Genomic DNA, 25127 nt, shown 5'->3' with positions numbered 1-25127 from the left:
CCGCCGCCCTTGTCGAGCGCGGCCGCGTACATTGTTGCGATCTCATCCGCGTCGGTGGTCACCTTGGCCGAAGCTCCATGCTTTTGGCGGCGCAGCTCGGCCCGGACTTGCCGGATCAATGCTGCGATCATGGCGCTCTCGGAGTCGCCCGCTTGCACGTCGTCGGCCTCAGGAATCTCGCGCCTCGCGGCCTCGATGCCGGCGGCGGGCAGCGCCGCGTCGCCGGCGAGCCCCGCATCCGAGCTGGCCTCGTCCTCGTCCTCGTCCTTGCTGTCGTCCTCATCGCCGCCGCCGCTGCTGCCGCCACCGCCGCCGCCGCTGCTGCTGCCGCGCCGGGTCTCACCTGCTACATGGGTCGAGGAGACGCATTTTGCGCTCCGATCGAGAGGCTGCGAGTGAAGTGTCCAGGGCCGCAGATTGCGGCCCGACCGCGCATGCTACTCTAGGGGGCGCGCGACCGCGCCCTCCCAAGCCCGCTTCTTCGCGCCGCGCCCGCCGCCGCCCCCGCCGCTGCTGCCGCCACCGCCGCCGCCCCTGCTGCTGCCGCGCCGGGTCTCACCTGCTACATGGGTCGAGGAGACGCATTTTGCGCTCCGATCGAGAGGCTGCGAGTGGAGTGTCCAGGGCACCGCAGATTGCGGCCCGACCGCGCATGCTACTCTAGGGGGCGCGCGACCGCGCCCGCTGCGACGGCCCGCTGCGGCGCCTCAACCGAGCGCTTGGGCGGCGCAGGCCTCTTGGCTCCGCCGCGCTTCTTCTTCGGCGGTTCCTCGCTCTCCGAGCCGGACCACTCTGAGCCCGAGTCGTCTCTGCCGCCGTCGCTGTCCGAGGCAGACCACTCGCTGTCCGAGCTCATTGCCTTCCGAGGCGGCAGAGCGAGGGCTTTTTGTTTATTTATAGGCACGGGACTGGCGCGCACTGGCACTAACACAGGTACACCACGGGAGCCGAGTGTCGTGCGAGAAAAAGAATTTCTCCTCAAGCCAAAGAAACCCGGCGCCCTGTTCGCGCCTCGGCGCATGTCCGGCGCCCCCACATCCGCTTACGGCTTACACCCCTTCGGCTGCAGGAACGCCCCTGGTGTGCAGGATGGTTGTCATAGAGGACCCGCTCTTCCGGTCTCCCTGCGCGCGTCGGGCGGGTCGTGTCACGCTCGCCACCATCGCATGGAGCAATGGTCCATGCACGTTCGCGACATCGACCTCTTTCTGCTTTATGCGCGAATGACTTTCTCGCACCCACTAGTGCTACTGACTCTACCTCTAGCGGCGCGCTAGCGGCGCGCGGGATGACAACCGCCCAGCGCCTCTCTCTCACTCCCCGCTGGGACGCGTCCCAGTAGACGAGCCTCCCGCCGACGATTCGCGCGGGATGACCCACTTTCTACGGTCTGAATCGAGGCGATCGATCCCTGGTACAAACTCGCCGTCAGGCCCCGGGCCGCCAAAACTAAATGCCGGCAGGTCGCGCACCGCCGTCCTGCTAAATCGGCTCGGTACCGGCACGCTCACATCCGTGACAAAGGAGCGGAAGATGTCGTGCTCGCTCAGCTTGTCGCGGAACCGCGCGTGCGCAATCACCGCCCTCTCGAGCGCCTCGGTGATCCGTGCGTTCGACGTGTGCGAGCACCTACACGCGTCGCAGCAGCGCGCGCTCAAGGTGGCGGAAAGGGAGGCTAAAGAGTAAAAAGCGAGGCGCCAGTGCGCGTGGAAGCGCTCGTGCAGGAAGAGGAGCTCCCACTCGGGCACGCGCACGTCCTGATCCTCCGTCTCGGCCAGGATGGGCCGCATGCAGAGCACCTTGTAGTCGGCTCCCGGCGGCCCCTCCCGCTCCACCCGCTCAATCGCGTGCGGCATCGCGCCGAGCCGGTCGACAAAGAAGACCATGCCCGCCTTGGTGTTGACCTTCCGCCGCTTCGTGGGGTCGCCACGCTTGCAGACAAACGGCCCGCCCCCCCGGGGCGCGCGCACGACGTCGGACGGGCGGGGCCGCTTGCGGCGCTGCTCGCGCGGCAGCTGCTCGTCCGAGTGGTGCCGGCCCTCGCGCAGGGCCTCGTCTATGCGGCGCTGCGCGGCGTCGGCAGGCATGTCAGGCGGGACGAACGGGCGGAGAAGATGGACCGGCAGCCATCGGCCCGTTCCGTCCTCCTCTCGAAGCACCCTCACCTGGCGCATCGCCGCGAGCGGTGAGACGGCCCGAGTGCCCTGGCCGCGCCGCGCCGTGCCCAGCTCTTCCTCTGGCAACTCGCCGACCACGTACACGTGGGCCCAGGATGAGCCGTGCTCCGGCTGGCCAAACACGGGGAGCGCTCGCGCAAGCAGCGCGCCAAGGGCGGATCCCAAGTTGGGAAAGTACATGCGCCGGGCCTCCGCAAACTGCTCCTGCGCGTCGACGACTTCCGTGACGCCGAGCTGAAAGAAGTCGATCTCGCGCACGTGCATGGTGGCGAGCGTGACACCGCCGACGCGCAGGGAGACGAAGAGCGGGTCCTCTATGACAACCATCCTGTGTGTGGGATTCTCAGAAGTCGTCTGAGCAAGCAGGAGGCTAATTGAAGAAAAAGCAGCATGGTCTCCAAGTCGAAGGAGGCGGCACGTTGGCGAGCGAAATAAAAGCCAGACCTCGGTATGCCATGCGCGCGGAAAACACTTGCGTGGATACGTGGCTGGCAGGCTGACCCGTGTGCGGGGTAACCCGCGCACGGGGAAGCTTCACGGGTTCGAGTCGCCAAACATTAAGCAGCGGAGGTGTGCCGAGGGGGACCGGGAGGCGGTAAGCCGTCGTCGCCCGGCGCTGCTTGCAGCACCGTGGCGATGGCGCTAAGAGGTTCCTCTTTTCCGCGCCCCCCCCCCGCAAGGCGCGCGACACACAGGCGCCTCCGTTTCGTTCACGTGTGTCCGAGCGCCTCTTGTTTGCCTCGCTCTGCAGGCACCAATATGGTCCCCCAGGGGTGTGTGAGTGAGTATTCTTGATACGAAACCACGACGACACACACCAGTCGACTCGCATCGGTTGCCTCCATTAACGGCGGAGCTATTCTCGCGCCCACACCACACCTGGCTCCAACGTGGACACGCCCATAGCTGGGGACACTACTAGGTCACGCATGGCATCAGAAGTTTTATCTCTGGGCCCCAAAAGGCATCTCTAGCAGTGTCGTTACGCATGCGCCCAGATCTGCTCGTCTCAGAGGGTACCCTCTGTGCCAAGAGAGGCCATCCACGAGCGGCTCAGAGGGTGCCTGAGTCTGTCGTGATCCCCCAGCACCAAGCAGAGAAATAAATAAATAAACGCGGTCAAACTCTCTGAGACGAGACGGGATTTCTTGCATTTTTGCTCCCTGGCTAAGGGAGCAAGCAAGCCCACTCAACCCCAAGTACTCACCGTTTTACAGTGGTGTTTTTGTCGCATCGGCTGCAGCCTCTGCTGGGGCGGAACGCGCGGGGTTTTCGGCGCGATGCCCTCGGCGAGTACACGCTACAGCACCGCCGCAAACTCTCCTGCGCGCGCGTGACGTGTGGGACGCGTGCGCTGCGCTCAAACGTCGCGATTTGGCGATAGGCGCTCGAGCCGGCGCACAGCGGATAGGTGCGCCGCGCAGGGGGGGTCGGAGGGGTGCGAGAGGGGGCGTGGGTCGGGAGCGCACCGGCTGGCTCCGGGAGCGGCCGTCACGTCGAGGAGTGGGGCTGTCGGCGGCTCGAGCGCCGAGGCAAGCCGCTCTGCTGCGCCGCCGACAGCCCCTCTTCCGAGCCGGCGCGTGGAGGCGAGCCGCGGCCGGTGTCGCTGGTGCGGGGGCGGCGCAGCGTTTATCCCCCCCCGCCCCCCCGCCCGCCCGCCCGCCCGCCCGCCCGCCCTCAGGCCTTGGCGCACCCCGCGCAGACGGCGCTCCGGGACAGACGGAGCAGCGACCGCGCTCAGCGGTCGCTGCTCCGCCCCTCCGTCGCGCGCGCCGCGCGCGCGCTGCGCCGCTGCCGCCGCGCCCCCCTCGCCGTCTGTTTCCCGCCGTATGGTGTGCGGTGCGCGCACCGGGCACGCGCAGCGCACACGGCAGCTCGTGCTCTCGAGCACGGCAGCCTCCCCACCCCCCTACCAACCCCGTCGCGCCGCCGCCGCCGCCGCCGCCCCCGCCGCCGCCCCCGTTGTACCGTCGCGTACTTATTTTAAGACCAAGTAAACAGCAATAGATCCGGGTGTAGTGCCGGATCAGTTCCTGGAGCCAGGGGGACCGATATCCGATTTGCACCAAGGGGACCAATTGCTAAACACCCGGGCGGGGGGGGGAGGGGGTACAGGGGGCCGCCCCACAGACCCGTTGCCACGCGCACCAGGTGAGAGGTCCCGCATGCCAAACGCGCACGTTCGGCACAGCAGATACAGCTCACACTGGCGGGAGCATGCAAGGGTATATACACTTAACACCTACCCGACAGTACATTCCATGCCAGAACATTCATGGAGGACCGATTCTCGGCAAGTTTGGCAGGGCGGGCAGCTGTGAAGGATCGATTGCTGTACAACGAGGGACCGATTCCGTGAGGGCTGGGTACCGATTAGGCCCCGGTTGAGGGCCGGATCTATTGCTGTTTACTTGGTCTTAAAATAAGTACCCGACGGTAGCGTTTGGGAGTGCGACTGGCGACGGCAAAAATGCAAGCCCCGCCCCTGGCCACTGTTAGGGACATGTGTCCCCGCCCTACACGATCTTGGCGTGAGGGATCTTCAATCCGTCCCCTCACCCCTGGTCACTACCCGACACTAGAAGAGCAGCAAGAGTTGAACGGCTTCGCGACGGCCAAGGAGCGGCAAACCTACCTGGAGAGGGCGGTTGCCCCGCTGTTGGGGTAGTGCTGTGCACACTGACTGTTATCATTGTCGCTTGGGCGGCTCCCGTGGTTTACCTGTGTTTAGTCGGCCAGTGCGCGCCAGTCCCGTGCCCGTCGTTCCTGTGCGTTAAAGGCCTACTTTGGCTCTTGGGCGGCCGCCCTCAAACCCTATAGGGTTTGCCATCGTCCGCGCGCGGCCCCAATTCCGGGCTCTGCGCCGGGTATTTCGGGCGCCGAGAGTGGCCTGGCCCCGGGCCCACCCCCGGAGGCCGATGGCGACATGCACCGCGACCCATTCCGCCTCCTGGAGGCTGCTCTCGGACGCTCAAGCGGCGCCAGCCAGCGGCTCGGCCGCGCATCCTTCACACACGCCGCCACGACCAAGATGAGCGGGCCCGGTGTCGAGTCATGGTGCGAGCTGCATGTCAGGGGCGGCTGTGGACACAGCAGGCCCACCAGACGGGCGTCAAAGCTTGCCGTCGGGGTGCTGTCGTGGGGAGAGCCCGAGACAGCTGCAGAGGAGCCGAGTGCAGTGGCGAGCCAGAGGCTACCTGGGTCACCAAGTGGTAGCCCTTGCCCATTCTGAGCAGGGCTGTGCTTTGGTGGGGTTGTGCTTGAGCATGTGTGAAGTGGGAGTGCGTGCCGGCGGTGTCTGTGGGTGAAACGGGCGTGTATGAGGCCGTAAGAGCCGTGGTATGAGCCAGAGTGGGCTTCATCACCCAAAATAAGGACGGTTTGGGAGAGCTCAGACTTGATACCGATGGGCCTGGGCCAGGAGAGCGACAGAGAAGGCGAGGTGGTGAGCTGGGAAGCCGCTTCGTCGGCACCTGGACGTGTCGCGATGAACTGCCGCGGTGAAAAGCACCTTTTGCGGCTATTGCTCAAGACTTCGGGAGACACGGCCTACATATTATGACTGCATCCATGCGCCTGGTGCATGAAGGCTGCGGGTCGGGACATTTCACGGTCGGTGGCGCCGGTGATGGCCTCCGGAAAGCCCTCGCAATCGCCTCGGATGGGGTCCGCCGAAGACAATCTCGAGCCCTCTCCGAGGCATCACGAGCCGGTGTGAGCTTGCAGACCCAAGGTAAGTGCGGTCTGGGACGGCTCAGACGTGCTACTGATGGGCCTGGGCCAGCATGGCGACAGAGAAGGCGAGGTGGTGAGCTGGGAGCAGGAAATTGCGCTTTTTGGCACTTGCATCTACGTAAAAAGCAAAAACGGCGAACACAAAAACGGTAAAGGATAATTGAAATTCACCCTTTCGCCAAAAGCAAAATGGGCGGGCCTCTCAGGGCGCAGCCCGAGCGCTCTCGCGTCTCGGGCCCCTCGGTGCAGCGGTACAGCCCCGGTCCCCAACGCCAAGAAGCAGCGCGCTGCCTCCGCCAAGGCAGCCCCGAGCGGTGAGCCCGCCATTGCTCGCGTCGGATCCCCAGCCCCCGTGCCCCGAGTGCTGCGGGACTCCCAATGCACTGCCCGCGCCACACTCTGGCGCCACTCTCGTCCACCCCAGCACACACTGCCCCGTGCAGCGCCGGCGCCCGATTGCCCCAAACACGCCATCGCGCACGGTTCGCATGCTTCCTCCCTCCCCCTTCACTCACCCGTACACCCTCCCTCCCATGGCAGGTTCGGGGCCACGCCCTATTCGGACTCGCCTGCACACCTCCCGCAACGCTTGCTCTGCGCCTTCAGCGTCGTAGTCGAGGAGCTTGCCCACCGTTCGAGCGTACTCAATCATGGGCCGCACCTGCTCCGCGCTCCATCTCCTCCACAAGTCGAGGTTCGAGCCCAAGCTCGATACGCCGCTCCACAGGGCGACCCGCCTGTAGTCGATAACGCTGCCAAACGCGAGGCTGCGCGGCGACACACCGATGAAGACCGGCACGCAGCCGCCGCGCGACGCAAAGATGATCGCCTCGATGTACTTGCCCGTGTTAGGGTAGTCGCCGGCGGCCACGATGCAGAACTTGTGATCCAAGCCTACGAGGAGGAGTGCCTCATGACAGAGGCTCCAACGTGGCGGCGTGATCGTGTGTGCCTAGGAGAGACGTATCGCTCGCGCACCCGCGCGGAGGTACGCGTCCCGGCCAAGCTTCGACGGGACGACGGCCCCTCCGGCGGCCACAAAGTCGCGCAGGAAGCCCGGCTCTCTCAACACTGCCCGGCATCTGGTGGCGGACCGGGGCTTCAAGTCGCAACTCATGTTCACGGGGCCGTGGAGCCCCGTGCAGTGCTCTTGCCACGTCCCGTTGCGCGCGCACTCGAGCCCGATGCCGAGCGTCCAGACGTCGGGCGAGGCGACCGTCGCATCGGAGCGGTTGTAGAGCTGTCTCCAGATGCGCCAGCGCGTGGTTGATATCCATAGCTGGGGGACGTGGCCGACGAAGAGGGCGGTGCGCCTGTTTTCCCAGGCGGTGGGGGGCGCGAGGCCATCCAGCTTGCTCCCGACTGTGAGCGCAAACGGCACCAAAATCTGCTCACTCCGCGTCTCCATTTCGGAGAAGATGTACACCGAGCGGCGGCGGAGATGCGGCACTCGAGTGTGTATGAAGAAGGAGGAGGCGACAATCGGCACGGTGGAATTTGCCGCAAGCTCGATCAGCTCTCGTATGGCTGGGTGCCGATGAGCGTCTCGAAAGGTGAGATCCGATCCGAAGAGGATCCAGTCGGCGCTGGATCGCGGCGTCGAGTTGACGCGCGGAGCAATTCTGCTGAACACGTCGTACTGTGACTCGGTCGACCCTCCCTGCCGAGACTTGGTTGACGTCTTGTGGACGGGTTCAAAGACGTGCACGTTGCAGCGGGGAAGCACGCGACTTGATGGGCCAATGTGCTCCGTGGTATTCGCGTCAAGCGCGGTGTCGCTGCCCGATCCGGCGAGCAGCAACAGCAGAGACGTGTACATACAGCGCTTACAGGTCGCCGGCGGCCGGGCAGCGGCCACTAGACGCCGCTACGGAGTCGGCGGCGGAGGCGGCGGTGGGCCCGGCGGCCGGCGGTGTATATTCACATGTATCTCTTCGAGACGCCGCCGCTCCTTGGTTCGGTAAGGGCGTACTAGAGAAAAGCGTCCGCATGCGCCTGGGCCAACGCGGATAGGCTGAACGATGCCTGCTCGAAGCTGCGCACCTGCCCTGCTAGGCACACGGCGGCAGTCGCGGACGAGCAGTTGGCCTTGTAGGTGCCGCGGCCTGCCGTGGCGGCCTCCGCGATGGGATCGAGCGCTGCCATGATGCGATGAAGAATGCCATGATGCAACCGCATTGGTGTGAAGACGCCGTGTTGTCGCCCTGGACTGCGTGCTCCAGCAGTAAACAACGATGCTCGCGGCCCTGGCAATAATCCTTCTGCCACTCGCACGGTCGCCCTTCAAGAGGGCCGGTCACCAGCGTCTCAAGCGTCTTGGTCAGCAACGCGACGGGGCGACAAACATGAGTCGGCTGCCGGGCAGCGGCTGCGCGGTGACGCTCGTGCAGCAGGTCAGCAGGGCCGCCTGTGTCGAGGGACGGACGTACGGCTGCACGGCCTCTCCCGGACAGCCACCGATGGTCTGGGTGAGCAACTCGTGCCGCGGAACGTTCCAGTGCACCGGTCGTTGGTATGGGCCCAGCTACAACCGATCCGTGGACTGCTTCTCGCCGCCAGGCCACACTGCCTACGCGTGCGCGTGCCTCGGAGGAGGGCTCTGGCTCCCCGAGGAGCGTGCCGCGGCGTCCGCAGCCGCCGCCTCGTTGCAGCCGCCCACCCGCCAGGCGGTGACGTCCGGAACGAACAAACAGCCAAGAACGCGACCCCGGCCACCGCCCTCAATCGTGCCCTCGTGCCTCAACACCACGAACGCGTCTGTGCAGCAGCCGGGGGAGGCCGGCGGCGTGAGCAGCTCCGAGGACGACGGGCTGATCCACGTGGCCTTTTACGACACGCGCGCGCCGCAAAGGCGGAACTGGATGGGCGTGCTGCGGGCAGCCGCGATGCTCGACGGCCCGGGCGTGCGACTGCATGCGCTGCTCGCCTCGCCGCTGCCGCCGTCCGTCCCGGCCCACATTCGTGTGGCGGCGCTCGAGCTGCGCAGTCCCGGCGCGCGCTGTCTGCACGCCAACCTCGTGCGGCTCTCGCATGGGCCCGGCCGCACCTACCTCCTCAAACCGCTGCTGCATTTCGTCCTGCCGCCGAGCGTGCGGCGCGTGCTCGTCCTCGACACGGACGTGGTCATGATCCGTCCGCTGGCGGAGCTGTGGGGGCAGTTTGCCCGCTTCGGGCCGGAGGCAGTGCTCGGCCTGGTCGCCGAGCAGTCCAGCCTCTACTCGGGCAACGCCATCGGCAAGAATGGTGGGGTGCAGCTGCTGCACCTCGAGCGGATGCGCCGATCGCCCGCCTACGCCGCCGCCCTCGACCACTACGCCACTGGCCGCGGCGGCGCCTGGCTGGGCTACCTCGGCGACCAGACGCTCTACTCCTTCATGGCGTACTCGCACGGGGCGCTCTTCCACAGCCTTGGTTGCGAGTGGAACCGTCAGCTCTCAGTGCATTTCGGGCTCGAGGCGCAGCGGCAGCATGCGTGTGCCGCCCCGTGCGGGCTTCTGCACGCAAACTCGCCGGACCTAAAGTGCATCGGGACCGCCATGCAGCTCGCCAACGGCTCGTGCGTCGAGTGGCGGCGCCTGCAACGCAACTCCAGCTGCGTGCGCAACCGCGGCGTCGGCGCAAAGTTCCGCACCGCCGCGGCGACGTATTTCGCGAGCTGCTGCCTCTGAAACCCCCGCTGAAGTATAGGGCGGCGGCCCGCGGTGGGCCGCCGGCCGTGCCGTGTGACTCGCCTGAGGGCATGCGCGCCGGCTGTGTGAGAGTGGTACGTAACCGCCACATATCACCTTGCTGTTATTTCTAAGTTTCATTTTTGGGGTCAGGGCGTGTGCGCCGGGCCCGGGGCTCTCGAGAGCAGGCGCACACCCCTTGCAGGGAGGGGGGGGGGGGGGGGGGACTTATAGCATGGCGCGACATAAACAAAGTGAAAGTCAAAGTGAAATAGAGCCTCTCTCTTGAGTCTTGTGGGTTGTCCTGCCGCAAAGTCCAGAAGGATCGGCTTCTCTCCAACGAACCGCCAACACGCCACCCGAGTCAGCACGCCCCCCCCCCCCCCCGAAGCGATGTGCGCCTGCTCTGCCCGCAACGAGATTTGTTTGCATCGTTAGCAGGAAAATCGAATCAGATGCCATTCCCTGCCGATTGAGATTGCCCTTATCCGAGCACTGCAGTGCCGACTTGCGTTTCGCGGTTCGAAGTTTGCCGCTCCTTTGGCGCGTGATCCCCAGGGCCCGGCTGCAACACGCGCGTCGGTTAGTCGAACGATCTGATGAGCGATGTGATCGAACGAGGGCCAGGGGGGCGCTTATTAGTCACCTGCGTGCCCAAGGTCGACGTGGCCATCACTGTCTGCTCAGAGCACGTCCCGTGTATCGAGGACAGGTCGGCGGCAACAGCCCTTCGGCCCCGGAACATGCCAATTGTCCCTGTTGGCGACACGTTGGAGTTCCGCGTGTGCTTGGAGAATCAGTCGAGCCAGGGCGAGCATACTATTGACGTCGGCCTGGGAGATATCGGCTACACAATCAAGAGATTTGTGCCGGTGACGCTGATGGAGTTCAACCGGGCTTCAAGGCTCAGCGGCCAGCTCCCCTCCGCCGTGTATGTGAAGCTGGCGTGCGTCGGCGAGGACGCTGCCACAAGATGCACCACTCAGGGGGACATCTTCGACGAGTCCACGATCGAGTTTTTTCCGGAAGAGGGCTTCAGTATGGAGCTCGCGGACGAGCAGTGCCTAATCAACGCCGCTGCTGGCAGCCGGCTCGGCCTGTCTCGAGACGCCGACGGCCAGCGAGCGGACGACTTCACCGAGATCGCATTCCCCTGCGTTGCCATCACGAACATTGGCGGCCCGGTCAAGATCATCCCGGACGAGCGTGTTATCTTTGATGTTGACCAGCAGCCCCACTCGATCACGCTCAGCGGCGGATCAGTATGCTTTGGCAGCTTCACGATCAAAAGCAAGACCGATCCGTCAAGAAACGAGCCTGGAGTGCAAGGCCTCAATCAGCAAGGATTAGAATGGACGAGCAGCATGATCATGAGCACCACCGCCATCACCAACGGAGAGATCCTAAGCGTCGCCGGTCGACTAACCGAGGGGTCCGCATGCCCCGGCGAGGATATGTACTCCGAAGCAACCGGCACAGCGATTTACCGAATCGGAAGCGTCCCGCCGTACGCGCCGCCGCCGCTAGCGCCGCCTGCGCCGCCCGCGCCGCCTGCTCGAACGCCACTACCGCCACTCGCGTTGCCTCCGACGTCATCGCCGCCACCGCCGTCGTTGGACAACAGATTTCAATTCTTGCCGCTGCCGCCGCCGTCGCCGCCGCAGCGGCCGCCCTTGGACATCACTATTGACTTCTTGTCGCCGCCGCCGCCGCCGCCGCCGCCGCCGCCGCCCTTGGAGATCAGTATTGAATTCTTGTCGCCGCCACCGCCGCCGCCGCCGCCCTTGGAGATCAGTGTTGTTGACTTCTCGATGCCGCCGCCTCCACCCGCTACTGTGAGGACCGAAGTGGTCAAGGACCCTCATCTGTCATTTGCGCACGGTGGCCGGGCCGATTTCCGAGGCAAACACAGCCAGCTCTACACCTTCTTCTCGGCCCCAAACGTCGCTGTGAACCTCAAGTGCGAGAACAGCACCTTCACCATGCTCCGCCGCCGCAACGGGCGCGTCGTTGCCACTCTCGAAGTGGACGGATCCTTCATTACCGAGGCGCACCTGACGGCGCGCGTCGGCGCCTGCCCCGATCTGGCGCAGCGGGGGTCGAGCAGATGCGTCGGGGCGGGCAAGAAGAAGTGGGCGAACCTCTCGTTCTGGGCGGCCGAACTCCGGGAGAACAACTGGGGGTGGCGTGTGATCAACGGCACATGCGGCGGCAGCGCCTTTGCGATCGGCAAGGGTGGCGAGAAGAGGTGCGAGGAGCTGCGCGTACGAATGGCGATGTCGCAGGCCACCTTTGAGACTGCGGACTGGTCTGTTTCCGTGCGGGGCATGCCAACGATGGCCACCAAGGGGCCAGAGCACCGTCTCGATGTCAGCTTCAGTGCGCGAAGAGATTTCGCTGCGCGCGCGCTACCGCACGGCATCTTTGGCCAGTCCTTCTCGTCGCCACTACCTCGCTTCGGGAAGGCGCGCTGGCACTTCTATCCCGCTGCTTCTTTCTTGCACTCGTGTGCCTCTCCTCTCTAGTACTCTAGGACTCATGCGCCGTTGCATGATGTTGGGACAGGTGGACGTTTATCCTTGGTCGGGCTCCTTTCAGACGAGCGCTATGGCCGAGGGCGCGCTCGACGGCGATGCGGCGATGTACGAGGTGGGCTCTCGCTTCGAAACCCGCTTCCCCTTCTCTCGCTTCGACGCGGCACCCCTCGCCGTGCCGGCCGCGGCCTTGCTCGGGACAGGCGATCTGGCGGCCAGTGCCATTGGAATGGGTCCCTAGCCCGATCGCCGATGCGCATCCTCTCCATGCACAAACGACGTACCGTATAATACTGCAAGAGAGGTGAACGTGAAGCAGAGCCAGACACCACGATCCACGAGACTGACTGCCCTCACCAACCCCCCCAATATTTAATTCAATATATATTTTGCATAACACAATCGCGCTAATAAACACAATCACAAAAACGGGGACCACACATAATACCTCGTAGATGGCGCGGAAGACCCGACCCCGGACTCCCCGGGTCCCTCACGCCCACCCTGCTCCCCATGCGTCGAGCTCACGCGCCGCTAAGCAGCGAAGCCGACGGGGTGGCGCAGGCCCACACACAGCATGACTCACGTCGAACCGCCGCCCGTTCAGACGGCCAGCTCCGCGTCTGGGTCCATCTCTAGCCACGCCGCCTCGTCCCACGCCCTGGCGCGCTGCTTGTCGCCGCTCGCCGTCAGCGGCGAGGGCGCTTGCGGCGGAGACGGGGGCGGAGCACGGATCGCTCGCCACGACGCGGAGGCGATCACTCCCTTCCTCTCGGCCGCCAGCCGCCAGCGTGCGCGCGCCCTCAGTCGGACACCCGGGGAGTGCGCCTTCGGGAAGGGCAGGGCAGGGAAGTCTCCACTCGCACTCTGTGTGTGCGTGTGCGTGTGCGTGTGCGTGTGCGCGCGTGTGTGTGCGTGTGCGTGTGCGCGTGTGTGTGCGTGTGCGTGTGTGAGTGCGAGAGCGTGTGGGCGCGCGCCTCGAGTGCGCGGGCGAGCTCGAGCCGAAGCCTCTCCAGCTCCGCCGACAGCACCTATGAGCCCACTCCTTCCAGCGCGTGCCTCACCGATCTCGTGAGCCTCTGTCGGCTCTCCCGACAGCGCACCGCCGCCGCCTTCTCCAGCTTGGCCGCCATCTCCGCCGCCGCCGCCGCCGCCTCGCCACTCGCGGCCGCTTGATCCGCCGCCACGCGACGCGCCGCCGCGACGAGCTCGGCCGCCGCCGCCGTCGCCGCCCGTCCCTCCCCCTCCCCCTCCTCCCTCCCCTCTGCCGCATCGGCTCCTCGAGTTGCCGACTGCTGCGCAGGGGAGGGAGGAGAGATGGAGAGGGAGAGAGGCTCCTGATCCTGCCGGCCCTATTACTTGAAGAACGAGTCACTTAACGAGTTGACGCAGCGAGGGGCTCCTCCTGCGTTTTGCGCCTCCTCGTCCGCCGGTTCTCCCCGCCCCGCCTCTCCTCCTCGCCGCCCCTGCCCGACCGGCGGCGCTGACACAAGCTCGCAGCGGAGGTCTCCACGACCGTCCTCCGCGCCGCCTCCGCCCGACGCGCCGCCTCCAACCTCCGCCACATCGCCTCCGCCCCCCGCCACCCCTCCGCCCTCCACGCCAATCACCCGCAGGGCGCAAGACGAGGGCAGGCCGCGCTGGAGGAGTAGCCAGGCAGCGGCTGCAGCGGCAACGAGCGCGAGGGCGGGGAGAAGGAGCGGCGTGGGCGGCGGCGCGGCGCGGTAGACCGAGGCGCCGCCGCTGCACGAGCTCTGCGGAGAGAGCCCCGGCACGCACGCGTCGAAGGCAAACGGCTCCCCGCCCTCCGCTGTGCTCCTCTGTGCGGCGGCGCCTGCGGCGGCGGCGGCGGCGAGGAGGACGACGAGGGAGGCGACGTTGGTGGGCAGTGGCGCCATGCCGAGCCGGAGCGCCGATTTGGCCAGCCGGATCACACGCGGTGCAACCGCAATCGCGCCGCCTGCAGAGCCAGAGGAGGCTGCAGCTAGTCCCGCAGCACCGCCAGCCGCCGCACCAAGAGCCTTGCTCGACATTCTGGCGGCTCGCCGAAGCGGACTGCCGCCGAGCGCGAGTTTGACAGCCCTTGCGGCCGGGGCACGAAGCTTGGCGATCAGGATCGGAGGCAGAGCACGCGCCACCAACAGGCCGATTGCGAGGTGGGGAGGTGCCGCAAAATGCGAGTATGAAGCAGCGGATGAAGCTGCGGATGAAGCGGCGAGAGGAGGCGCAGATTTGCCGACAGCCGCCGCGCGCGTTAGGAAGGTTTGCCAAGCCAAAGACTCCCACGACTGTAAGCCAGCCAGCATGTGAGCAAGCGGCACCTCACTCTCGCTGTGTCCTTTGCCGATGCGCTTTCATTCGCCATCTCGCTCTGAGAATAAGAGGGCTCCCGCGGCGATCAACACCGCAACTCCTTTTCTAAATTTGATACTTAGCGCACTGCTCGGGCGAGAGCTCAAACACGTGCCGCGTCTCGTCTTCGCCGCCGGCTACGCGCACAGACACAGTACGCGGCAGCGCCGACACGTCAACCCGCGTGTACGTCAGCGACGGACGGGTCCCGCACGCCGCACGAGGCGCATGCGTGCAGCGGCAGCGCGTGCGCCATGCGCTCGTCGCTCCACTCGCCCAGCAGCCGCCGCTTCGTCTCGTCGGAGACGTGCACGCAGCGCTGCAGCAGCGCCGCCGTCTCGTCCTCGGGCCGCTCCAGGTCCATGACGACGTTCGTCGAGGCGTGGAAGCGCGTCTCCAGGTCGATGGCCGCCTGCTCGGCCGCGGCGAGCTTGCCCTGGTCGACGCACATGCCGCACACCGCGTGCGCCGGGCAGCCGCACTGGCCGCGTTGTGGGCGCACGGTCTTGGCGACCGCCGGCGCTGCGCGCCGGTCGTGCTGCTCACGCTGCCGGCGGCGCTGGTCGCGCGCCTGCCGATCGCGCGTGTTCGCGGCGGCTGCATCTCCTGCTCGTTTCGCTCGCACCCGAGCGGCTGTCGCCAGACGCTTCAGGTCGGCGGTGCTGCGCGCGCGGCCGTCGGCCAGGCACAGCCACATGTCCTACACGGGCGATGGCGCTTGGGGAGTGGGGCGGGCGTTCAACTCCCTCAAGCAGACTTCTGCGAAGCTAATCTCCCTGGGTTTTCGCCCGATACAGCAGGCGGCGGTACCGCCGGCCACATGTGGTTCGCTTGCTCTGCTCCAGAGGCTCCAGAGGCTGCTTCCGGTTCATGGGGCAGCCCGGTTCATCCCACGCGGACTCCGCACCGCCTCACGCTGGCCGGCGTGGCAGCTGGTGCTAGTCCGCGCCGTGCGCACATCCGCCCTCACTGCTTTAGCGGGGCGGGGATCCGCGTCGGCCATCACGGCTGCGACTGGTTCCGCGCCGGCGCTCTTCGCACTTGCGTCCGCCCTGCCCACAGCGGCGCTCATCGCCAAAGAAGCCGTCGGACGAACTCGGAGATTCATTGAGCATGGGCAGCTCGATCAGGCAGAGGCGCTTAGCGGCATTGCAGACGAACACGACCTGAACACTCCGACCACTCTGCTCTGCTTAACTTGTGTCTTTCTTGTGGGCATGCGATTACTCCGACGGACGCCAGCAGGCCACCAGACAGGCAAAGCTGCTGCTCCAGAGCATGCGGATGGCTACCCTGACCATGCCACCTCCTCTTCGCCGCCGTCGTCGCATCCGCCGTTGACACCACCGACCGCCTCGACGGCGGGTATACCGGCACTCAGCCCGACACCGCCGCCGACACCGGCAAGGCCACCGGGAAGGCCGCTCTTACTGCCACCATCAAGGCTGCCGCAACCGCCGGCGAGGCCTTCACCACGGCCGCCGGCGAGGTCGCCACCGCTGCCATCGGCGCTGCCGCCACCGCTGCCGACGACGAGTCCGCCACCGCTGCCGCCGAAGAGCGTGCTGGACGATGTGCCACCAGTCGACTACGACTTTCTCGAGCGTTGGGTCAAGGCGGTGACCCTGGCGGAGGGGCAGTTGCAGGCGGAGCTTATGCTTCCCGGCACCTCAGCGGCCGATGCTCCCCCCTCACCCCAGGCACCGAAGCGGAGTCGGGCAGAGGTGGGTTCCTTGCCTGTGAAGCCAAAGCTCTTAGAGTCGGACGCCGCACCCTCGCGGCCAGCAGCGCGGCGCCAACCTCGCAGCACGACGGCGCAGCCGACGAGGCAGAGATCTCTGGCACAACTTTGGACGAATCATGGCGAGGAGCCCCGTTGGCGCAAGGCGCGGCCTCCGCGAAAGCGAGATGCCTGGATTTAAGTTTCGGTATTCGGCACGATTGTATTGTTAAGCAGGGAGTGGGGCAACGATAGAGTAATCGACACCCGAGCGTGACCGTCGGGGCGTGCGCGCGCCCGCGGCGCGGTGGCCGGGGTGCGCCGGGCGCCCCCCAATATTGTGTAGAAGAGCACGTCAACTCGCTTATCGCAGACTTAAGTGAGAGGTGTATAGAGACGCGATTTGGTGTTACATTTATACGGTTAACGAATAAAATGCTAAATGGGCATTCCCGATCTCGCGAGATAATATTCACCAATCCTTCTTTATGACGCACCTGCGTGCGCACCTGGCACCTCCCAGAGTCCGGGCGTCGCGAGCGCGTGGGCCTGCCTCACCCTCGCTACCGGCTGGGGACTGACTCGAGGGGACTGAGCAGCGCAGAAATGGAAGCGGCGGCCGCTGGGTGCGGACGGCGCGAGTCTGCATTTGACTGTTGAGTGCCAATCGACCCCGGCCCGGCCGCAAGCAGAGGTGGGCCCATATCGGCGGCTAGGCCCTTCCCTAGGCCCTTGCCTCCGCCTCGTCGCGACAGACCGCCAGCGGAAGGACGTACTCCAGCCACACGTCGGAGAGGGCGCGCGGCTGCCTACCCGCCCCACAACCAAGTGTGAAGAGACCTGCTGCCTACCCACCCCACATGCAGTTCACGGTGAGAGGTGAGGTGGACGGCTCCGCCATGCCGCGGCCGCCAAGCAAGGCAAGTGTTCCATTTCGCGTGGTCTGTACGGGGGCGACTCGCCTCGGCGCAACCTCCCTCGCCAGCAAGTAGCCGAGCGTGAGCAGCTCGACGGCGAGCCTAGGCGAAACTTCCGAGAAAGGTCGTGGAAAGTTCCAGCACACGGCCGCGCAACTTCGACGGTCGAACCGCTGCAGCCGCTCGGGCCACAAGCCGTGCGAGGCGGGGCTCCACGGCTCTGCGGCGGCGACCACCTGGTCACACGAGAGAATGACAACAAGCATGTGAGGCGGGGCCAGGCGCGATGTGTGCCGCTGTGTCGCGTGTAGATGCCGCGGAGTGTCAGTGTGTCGCGTGTGCGTGGGAAGCAGCGGAGTGGGAAATGGCACCAGCGCCGCCGCCGCGCTCGAGCTCTGCCGCGCCAAGGAGAGCGGCGTAGGCGCGTTCGCAACGCCCGCGGCCGCGGCGCGTGGCGAGGCGCCAGCGCGGAGGAGAAGCCTAACGGCAAACATGCTGCTCTCGCGCGACACCGAATCGGCGCCGCCCCTGTGCTCGGTCCGTTCCGCTGCCGCGTGCGGGCGAGGGAGAGGCTGTCGAGGTGGTGGAGCGGCGTGGTCCAGTGCCGGCTCTGTGCCAGCCAAGCGGCGAGCTCTCCGTGGCCCTGCCTGCGGGCCACCGACTCGGCGGTGTCGGAGAGGAGGAAGGAGCGGCTGGCGCCTAGTTGGGCGGTGGGGGTGAGGTCAGGGCGAGGCGAAGGGAGGAGAGGAGGAAGGAGCGGTTGGCGCCGTACGAGGAGAGCAGCCGCACGGTGGGCAGGTGGCCTGTCCACAACAGCTCGCCGTGAATGAGGCTTCCGCAGCAAGGGGGAGGGGGAGCACACTCCCGCGGGCGCCCTTGAAGCAGGCGCCCTGTAGCGGGGTGTGCCCCACCGCCGTCGCCGCCTCGACCGCTGCTCCTGCAGCGAGGGGGCACCTTCGGGCCTTGCTACCTCGTGCGCGGGAGAGCGGCGGTTGAGGAGAGGGGTACCTGCGGCGAGCAGCATCTCCGCGCACTCGACGTGCCCCGCCGTCGTGCCCCAGCAGGCATATCGCAGCGGCGCAAAGCCGCCCGCACGGCCGACGCACGGAGGAGCCTCTGACGCATCCGGGTCGGCGCCCGCCGCGAGCAAGAGCGCGAGACAGCGCGGCCGGCCTCGGAGGCAGCAGACCACGAGGCCCGGGCTGAGGCAGCACTCCTGTGCTAAAGCCCTGACGCCGCCTATCTCCTCCGAGCCGTCAGCCTCTGCAGCGGCGAGGATCGCCTCGAGGCGCTCTGCGTCGCCCGCACGGCAGGCGGAGTAGACGTGCTCAGTGAGTGAAGCATCCGCCGCCTGCCTGGCGTCCGCCGGCAGAGGAGAGTAGCTCTCCTCCCGATCGGATAAGCACGATCGGCGGCGGCCAGACCCGATCGAACCACTCTGCGGAGGAGGAGGAGAGAGGAGGAGACGCGGAGGTTGAGGCGAGACGGCGTCCTGAGCGCCCACACAAGACTTGTCGACCACAAACGCCCCCCGCCGGGGGGCCGCCATGAAAGCTGTCGAAGGGTTGGGGGCGATACTAAATACAGCGGCAAACACAGCGGCAATCCTGGATACGTTTTTCTTTTCTAAGTTCTTTTTCCACGAAAAGGTGGATGTTGGCTACACCTTGAGGCTCGCTTCCTAGCTCGCACGCCACGCATATAGCCCTTTTCGCCAGGCTAAAAAAGAACCCTGTCTCGCATTAAACTAAAAGCGACGACCGAGAGAAAAGTACGACGACCGAGAGAAGCCGCCTTCGCTCTGTTCACAACCAAGCTCCCATCGTTCACAGTAAACACCGAGGTCAAGGCGCTGCCGGTCTCAGCCGTCGGCAGTCATACTCGAGTACCGGTACCGGTACATGGCATCCGCCTCCAAGCGCGCCCGCACCGCCTGCGACGGAGAGGAGGAGGAGGAGGAGGAGGAGGAGGAGGAGGAGGAGGAGGAGGAGGCGGCGGCGGCGGCGGCGGCGGCGGCGTTCTGCGTCGCGGCGGGCTTTGAGACGCCCATCTTTGGCGCGCCCGTCGTCGGCCAGGTCTTCACGCTGCCCGATGACGGGCCTCTGGCATCGCTCGACGTGCACGGCGTCGCAAGCGATGGCGCAGGCGCCTGGTATCTCGCGACCGGTGGCTCGGTGCTTCACCTCTCGGCGGGTGGGGAAGAGCCGCTCGACCGGATGTACGAGCCGAGCCGCCACTCGCTCAGTGTGCGCAGCGTGGCAACCTGCCCGGAAGGCGGCAGGTTCGAAGGCATTGCTGTCAGCCCCGACGGCAGCACGCTCTTCGTGGCGGACTGTCGCGGGCAAGCGATCCGGAAGGTGGAGGCAGCCACGGGCACGCTCACCACTCTCGCGGGCAGCGGCTCCAGCGGCAGCGCTAATGGCGTGGGCGTCGCAGCGCATTTCAACGGCCCGACATACCTCGCCCTCAGCCCGGACGGCGGCACGCTCTTCGTCGCAGACACCGGCAACGCCAGGATCCGGCGGGTGGACGTGGCGAGTGGCGCGGTGACGACGCTCGCGGGGGGCGTCGGCCATGGCAGCATTGACGGCGTGGGCGATGCGGCGCGGTTCCAGTACCCGTACGGTCTCGCCCTCAGCCCGGACGGCCGCGCGCTCTTCGTGGCGGATTGCGGCAGCGACAAGGTCCGGCGAGTGGAAGTGTTGAATGGCGCAGTGACCACGCTCGCGGGATGCGGAAGGAGGGGCGGGACTGATGGGGCAGGCAACACGGCGCGGTTCCACGCCCCAATCGGCATCGCCATGAGCCCCGACGGCAGCGCGCTGTTTGTGACCGACTTTAGCGGGCACAAGATCCGCCGGGTGGAGGTGGTCGGTCGCGCAGTGACCACTCTTGCTGGCAAGGGCTGGGGCAGCGCCGATGGCGTCAGCAAGTCGGCGCAGCTGTCCTTCCCCGGCGGCGTCGCCATGAGCGCAGACGGCAGCACGCTCCTGGTCCGATCGGGCGCCCCCAGCAGCGCGCTCCTCTGCTTGGTCTGCCTGGTGCCGCCGCCGCCGCCGGACGCGTTTGCCTTTGCGCCGATCGTGGTCCCGCCCTCCACCCTGCCCGCCGACCTGAAGAAGGCGCGGGGCGACGCCACCCTCCCGCAGGGGATGGTCACCTTCGTGGTTGGCCGAGGCCGGCAGCGCCTCGAGCACGTGAGCAAGAATGTGCTCTGCGTGCGGTCCGACTACTTTCGGACCATGTTTGGCGCCGGCATGAAGGAGCGCGACGCCGCCGAGGTCACGGTGCCCCATGCCGACCTCGCCACCTTCACCGCCCTCGTCGACTACCTCTTTGCCGACGAGCTCGACCTCGGCGAGGAGGAGGGCGGCAGAGTGCAGCGCGCGCTCGCCCTGCGGCAGCTGGCGCAGATGTACCAGGTGCCGCGCCTCGAGCTGCTCTGCGCGCAGGCGCTGCAGCAGAGCGTCGTGGCGGAGACCGCCGTGCCGCTGCTCGAGGCGGCGCACACGATGGGCGACGGGCGGCTCCTCGCGCAGTGCCGCCGCTACGTGGCGGACAACGCCACCGAGGTGCGGGCGAGCGGCGGCGTGGAGCAGCTGCGGAATCTGGGCGTGGCGAAGGGCTTGCTCGGCGACGCGCTCGACCAGGTGACGGAGCTGCAGGAGGCGCTGGACGCGCTCCGCGTCGACTAAAGAGTCTGCGTCGGGCGGGGGCACGCACGCGAACACGACGGCACGCAGCTGTTGGTAGATTTCTCAACACTCGCGCCAGCCTTTGAGATGGGATGTGGGAAGGGCTCCCGATTGCTTTCTCTTTCTCCACGCCGCTGTGCCACCTGCTAGGTAGAGTCGAGACTCGAGTGTGTAGGGTGGCCGGGATGGGGGGTGCGGGTGCGGGGGGGTCTGCAAAATCTGAAATTGAATTAATCAGATTTTTTGCCGTCTCTTCCGTCGTCGCACTTGGAGCACGTACTGCAGGGTAACCCTCACCCAGGCGTGTGCAAAAGAATATCGAAGTAATGTAAAAAAGAATTTCACGCCGCGCGGCCCCCCCCGGGGCCTCTTGTACATGGCCTCGCACCGCATCGGCGCCCGCGTCGCGGGCCTCTCGCCAGCGCAGCTGTGCGCCATCATCGAGGCGCAGGCGGGCGCGAGCGACGCCGCGCTGCGCGTGGCGGAGGAGCACGCCGCTCGGCTCGTGGAGCAGCCCGAGTGGATCCTCTCCGAGGTCCTCCTCTCGCCGGACCTCGCCCCGCACATCCTCGCCCAGCTGCCGACCACGGAGCACGCCGCCAAGGGGACGTGCCGCGCGTGGTGCCGCGGCTGGAAGGAGACGCTGAAGAAGCGCGAGAGGCCGCGCCTGGTCGTGATCGGCAGCGATGACATCGATGGCGAGTTCCTCAGCTCGCTGGAGCGGTACGACCCTTCAACAAATGAGTGGGAGGAGGAGGCGATGGCGCCGATGCTGACGGCACGAAAGTTTTTCGGCACGGCGGTGCTCGACGGCAAGCTCTACGCAGCGGGCGGCGAGATTGAGGACGACGCAACTTCCAACCTGGTGGAGCGGTACGACTTGGCTGCAAACGCGTGGGAGGCGGTGGCGCCGATGGTGACACCACGCGAGAACCACGACGTGGCGGTGCTCGACGGCAAGCTGTACGCTGTGGGAGGCGATGACGACGACGGCCTCCTCGTGGAGCGGTACGACCCGGCTGCGAACGCGTGGGAGGCGGTGGCGCCGATGGCGACAGCACGCGAGAATCACGCCGTGGCGGTGCTCGATGGCAAGCTGTACGCTGTGGGCGGCTACAACGGCGTCTTCCTCAGCTCAGTCGAGCGGTACGACCCGGCCTTGGACGCGTGGGAGGAGGTGGCGCCGATGGCGGAGGCTCGGAGCAGGCTCGCCGTGGCGGTGCTCGACGGCAAGCTGTACGCTGCTGGCGGGCGTGGTCACGACGGCATCCTCAGCTCGGTGGAGCGGTACGATCCCGTGACGAACGCGTGGGAGGCGGTGGCGCCGATGGCGACGGCTCGGTGCCATCACGCCGTGGCGGTGCTCGACGGCAAGCTGTATGCTGTGGGCGGGTACAACGACGGCCTCCTCAGCTCGGTGGAGCGGTACGACCCGGCCACCAACGCGTGGCAGGCGGTGGCGCCGATGGCGACGGCGCGGATGTACCTGTGTAGTGCCATAAATAAATAAACAAGGAGTCGTAGAAGATCCAAAATCCAAATCGCAAACATAGAAACCCAAACACACACAGCCACGTGGGTCGTGCGGCATGATCGCAATGCGGCATGTACGGGGTGTCCTGGACCCTGAGAGTTCTGAGTTGCGCCAGGGGTTGTGCGCTGGGCTCTCCTGCTCGGCTCCAGCCAGTAGACAAGTCTTGTCATCAACAGAGTAGAAGGATTGACCTCGGGGCCGATGTTACCAAGCGCTGGTAGCGTGGTTTTACCTCACACCCATGGTCTCACAGTGTGCCGGCAGTCGCCGAGCAGTGTCGCTCACACAAGCCGCAGCACAAGTGACTGAGGGCCAGTGAGGGCGAGCTCATCGCTGTCACAGCTGTGGCAGCCGCACAGTAGGCTGTGTCAGCTGTGCAGAGTGTGTGAACAGCAGAGGAGCTGCTCTCCAGGCTTCTGTCGCAAAGAGCTGCATGCCACCGAAAGCGCTGTCGAGGTTCGCCGAGCGCGGCGCAGGTTGGAGGACACCGTCACCGACGAGCGCGTTGGACTTTTCACTCCGGACAAAGACAGTGGCACGCGCCGCTGCGCGGAGCGTGCCACTGTCTTAGCGGCGAGGCGCGGGACCGTCTGTGGCGAAGTGGGTCGCGTCCTCCGATTTCCTCAACTCACGGTCCGCCCCCTCTAGGAGAGCAGGAGGTGAAAGGAGGTCAGCACGAGCGGTTCCAAGGAGAAGGACGGACGTGTGAGAGTGCGTGTTGTGTGCATGTCTGGTGTTCATTATAGCTCCGAGTAGAGGGGGCGGTCTGCTGCTAGGGGAAACCCGGAGCGCGGAGCCAACCCTCGGAGACCCGTGTTTACTTTACGGCCCTTTCCCTGCGAACGCGCACCCCCGGGGCTAGGGCTCTCAAGCCCGTAACCCGATGCCAATATCATCCGGCCCGCTGGGTGCGCTTCTTAGCTCCCCGGCCCTGGATGTGCGGTTGATGACTGCACTCCAAGTGCTCCAAGTGCACGACCACGAGCGAGAAGCACAGCAGAGAGAGAGAGATTGTTCAGCAGAGCAGACAGATGACGATCACCACCCAGCGCACGACCGCCAACTCTCCGAGGCTGCCGCGAAGAACCGAGTCCGGGGAATAAATAAAAGAAAGAAGAAAGAAAGAAAACAGACAAACCCAAACGAGGGATAGGGGAGGAGGACAGGGTCAAAATCCCCACTGGAAAAGAAAGAAAGAAAGAAAACGGACAACCCAAGGGAGGGATGGGAGGACGGCACGCCGCCACCACACAGGGATTTTAACACTGAAATTTCTTTTTTCGCACGCTGCCAGCCGGCCCCGCGTTCTCAGCCATTGCCCATGGCAGAGGAGGGCGAGGCGACGCGGACGGATGTCGCTGAGCTCGTCAACATGCCCGAGACGACGCGCGTGCGCAGCGTCGCCTACTGCCCCGTCTCCACACTGCCGTTCGAGTACTGCGAGTTTGACGCCGACTACAAGGCATCGCAGGCGTGGTTCGCCGAGAATTGGAGGAGCGTGCTCCCGCCGAACGAGGTGCGCGCCTACCTCGGCACGGCGGAGGGCAGCGGGGGGGAGGAGGAGGCGGCGGCGGCGGAGGTCAGCAGCGACGAGCTCGCAGCACTCATGGCCAAGCTCGGGCTCAGTGGTGCGCGGCAACGGCGCGCGGGCCGATGTCCGCTCGCAGGCGCCGACGCGCCCGCCCGCCCCGCGCTCTCAGGCGAGCTGGACGACCACGCCAAGCGCTCGCAGAAGGCCGGCAAGAAGACTGCGGCTGACGCGCCTCCTCCGGCGGCGGCGGCGTCGCCAGGCGGAGGCGGAGGCGGCGAGGCTGGCGGCGTGGGCGGCGGCGGCGAGGCTCCGGGCGGCGAGGGAGGCGGTGGTGGCGGCAAGGCTGGCAAGAAGGCCAAGGCGGCCAGCCGGGCGGTTGTGATTGAGGCGCCCAACGCTGCCCGCCCCCGCCCCCGCCCCCGCCACCTGCCGCCCGCACCTGTGTCTGCACCTGCAGCACCTGTGCTGCAGACGCCGCCGCGGGCCGACGGTCGCCGCTCCCCCGTCGACGCCCCCTCCCCCTCCGCAGGTGAACACGCGCAACAAGCGCAAGCACATCACCGTCGTCAAGGGGCTCGAGGGGTTCGAGGTGGACCTCGCTGCTGCGGCGAAGGCTCGCATCATACCACGCCCTCTCCCCGCCCCGAACCCCCGCATTTGGACGGCTCCTCCCAACAGCCATGCCTTCCCGCATCACGCCCTCGAGACCACCGCCGCCGAGGGCGGAGAGGCAGAGGAGTCTGCGAGCGACACCACAGCCGAGCGGGCTTTGCCCTCCCGCCGCCGCCCGCAGGCCTTTGGGAAGAAGTTCGCCTGCGGCTCGGCCCTGCAGCGGGGCAAGGGCGGCCAGCAGGACCAGATCGAGATCCAGGGCGACGCCGCCGACGCGCTGCCCGCCTTCATCGCCTCCAAGCACAAGATTGCGCTCAGCGACATCTTTGTGGTGGTGGACGGCAAGAAGGTGCCCGCGAGCGAGCTGGGGGCGTGAGGGGAGCGTATACAACACACCTTCGCGTAGACTGAAATACGTGTTAAAATACTTTTTTCTGGCCTCCGTGCCCGTACAACACTGATATTCTATGAATGCGTGGGAGGGGCGCAGCCCGCAGGCCGCACCCGCGCCCACCCCATGCCTCTGCACGTTTGGAGATTTTTTAGACTACATGCAGATTTACAGAGAAGAGCGGTGCGAAATCGCCCAGCTGCGTGTCCGTGTGTGCGGTGTAGGCAACTGAAAAAACCTCAAAGCCCTGGGAGGTGGGAG

The 25127-nt window shown here is 66.3% G+C and overlaps 8 protein-coding genes across 8 annotated transcripts; 6 read left to right on the top strand and 2 right to left on the bottom strand.

The window, feature by feature from the left end:
- Positions 1-71: 71 nt before the first annotated feature.
- EMIHUDRAFT_354217 (hypothetical protein) lies at positions 72-847 on the top strand. The gene has a single exon (XM_005777477.1). The coding sequence runs from the start codon at positions 78-80 to the stop codon at positions 444-446; it is 369 nt and encodes a 122-aa protein (XP_005777534.1). The 5' UTR covers positions 72-77; the 3' UTR covers positions 447-847.
- Positions 848-6010: 5163 nt separating this feature from the next.
- On the bottom strand, positions 6011-7815 carry EMIHUDRAFT_435259 (hypothetical protein). The gene is made up of 2 exons (XM_005777476.1): positions 6891-7815; positions 6011-6806 (listed from the first exon to the last, which is right to left on the bottom strand). Exons 1-2 carry the CDS (start codon positions 7729-7731, stop codon positions 6424-6426), a joined length of 1224 nt encoding a protein of 407 aa, XP_005777533.1. The 5' UTR covers positions 7732-7815; the 3' UTR covers positions 6011-6423.
- Positions 7816-8146: 331 nt separating this feature from the next.
- Positions 8147-9580, top strand: EMIHUDRAFT_206208 (hypothetical protein; the record flags this gene model as incomplete). The annotated part of the gene is made up of 1 exon (XM_005777475.1): positions 8147-9580. The coding sequence occupies one exon, from the start codon at positions 8147-8149 to the stop codon at positions 9578-9580; it is 1434 nt and encodes a 477-aa protein (XP_005777532.1).
- Positions 9581-11548: 1968 nt separating this feature from the next.
- EMIHUDRAFT_435258 (hypothetical protein) lies at positions 11549-12464 on the top strand. Its single transcript, XM_005777474.1, has 2 exons — positions 11549-12045; positions 12146-12464. Exons 1-2 carry the CDS (start codon positions 11563-11565, stop codon positions 12353-12355), a joined length of 693 nt encoding a protein of 230 aa, XP_005777531.1. The 5' UTR covers positions 11549-11562; the 3' UTR covers positions 12356-12464.
- Positions 12465-12488: 24 nt separating this feature from the next.
- Positions 12489-14452, bottom strand: EMIHUDRAFT_435255 (hypothetical protein). Its single transcript, XM_005777473.1, has 4 exons — positions 13533-14452; positions 13218-13466; positions 13092-13145; positions 12489-12942 (listed from the first exon to the last, which is right to left on the bottom strand). Exons 1-4 carry the CDS (start codon positions 14418-14420, stop codon positions 12718-12720), a joined length of 1416 nt encoding a protein of 471 aa, XP_005777530.1. The 5' UTR covers positions 14421-14452; the 3' UTR covers positions 12489-12717.
- A 4552-nt stretch (positions 14453-19004) lies between these two features.
- On the top strand, positions 19005-20798 carry EMIHUDRAFT_100831 (hypothetical protein; the record flags this gene model as incomplete). Its single annotated transcript, XM_005777472.1, has 1 exon — positions 19005-20798. One exon carries the CDS (start codon positions 19005-19007, stop codon positions 20796-20798), a length of 1794 nt encoding a protein of 597 aa, XP_005777529.1.
- A 376-nt stretch (positions 20799-21174) lies between these two features.
- Positions 21175-22637, top strand: EMIHUDRAFT_206202 (hypothetical protein; the record flags this gene model as incomplete). The annotated part of the gene is made up of 2 exons (XM_005777471.1): positions 21175-21419; positions 22586-22637. The coding sequence occupies 2 exons, from the start codon at positions 21175-21177 to the stop codon at positions 22635-22637; spliced, it is 297 nt and encodes a 98-aa protein (XP_005777528.1).
- Positions 22638-23629: 992 nt separating this feature from the next.
- EMIHUDRAFT_450441 (hypothetical protein) lies at positions 23630-24869 on the top strand. The gene is made up of 4 exons (XM_005777470.1): positions 23630-23960; positions 24033-24250; positions 24393-24476; positions 24657-24869. Exons 1-4 carry the CDS (start codon positions 23654-23656, stop codon positions 24849-24851), a joined length of 804 nt encoding a protein of 267 aa, XP_005777527.1. The 5' UTR covers positions 23630-23653; the 3' UTR covers positions 24852-24869.
- The last annotated feature ends 258 nt before the right edge of the window (positions 24870-25127 follow it).

The sequence above is a fragment of the Emiliania huxleyi genome, assembly GCF_000372725.1.
Source record: "Emiliania huxleyi CCMP1516 unplaced genomic scaffold EMIHUscaffold_26, whole genome shotgun sequence".
NCBI classification, from domain to species: Eukaryota; Haptophyta; order Isochrysidales; family Noelaerhabdaceae; genus Emiliania; species Emiliania huxleyi.
This window is presented reverse-complemented; position numbering and strand designations above follow the sequence as displayed.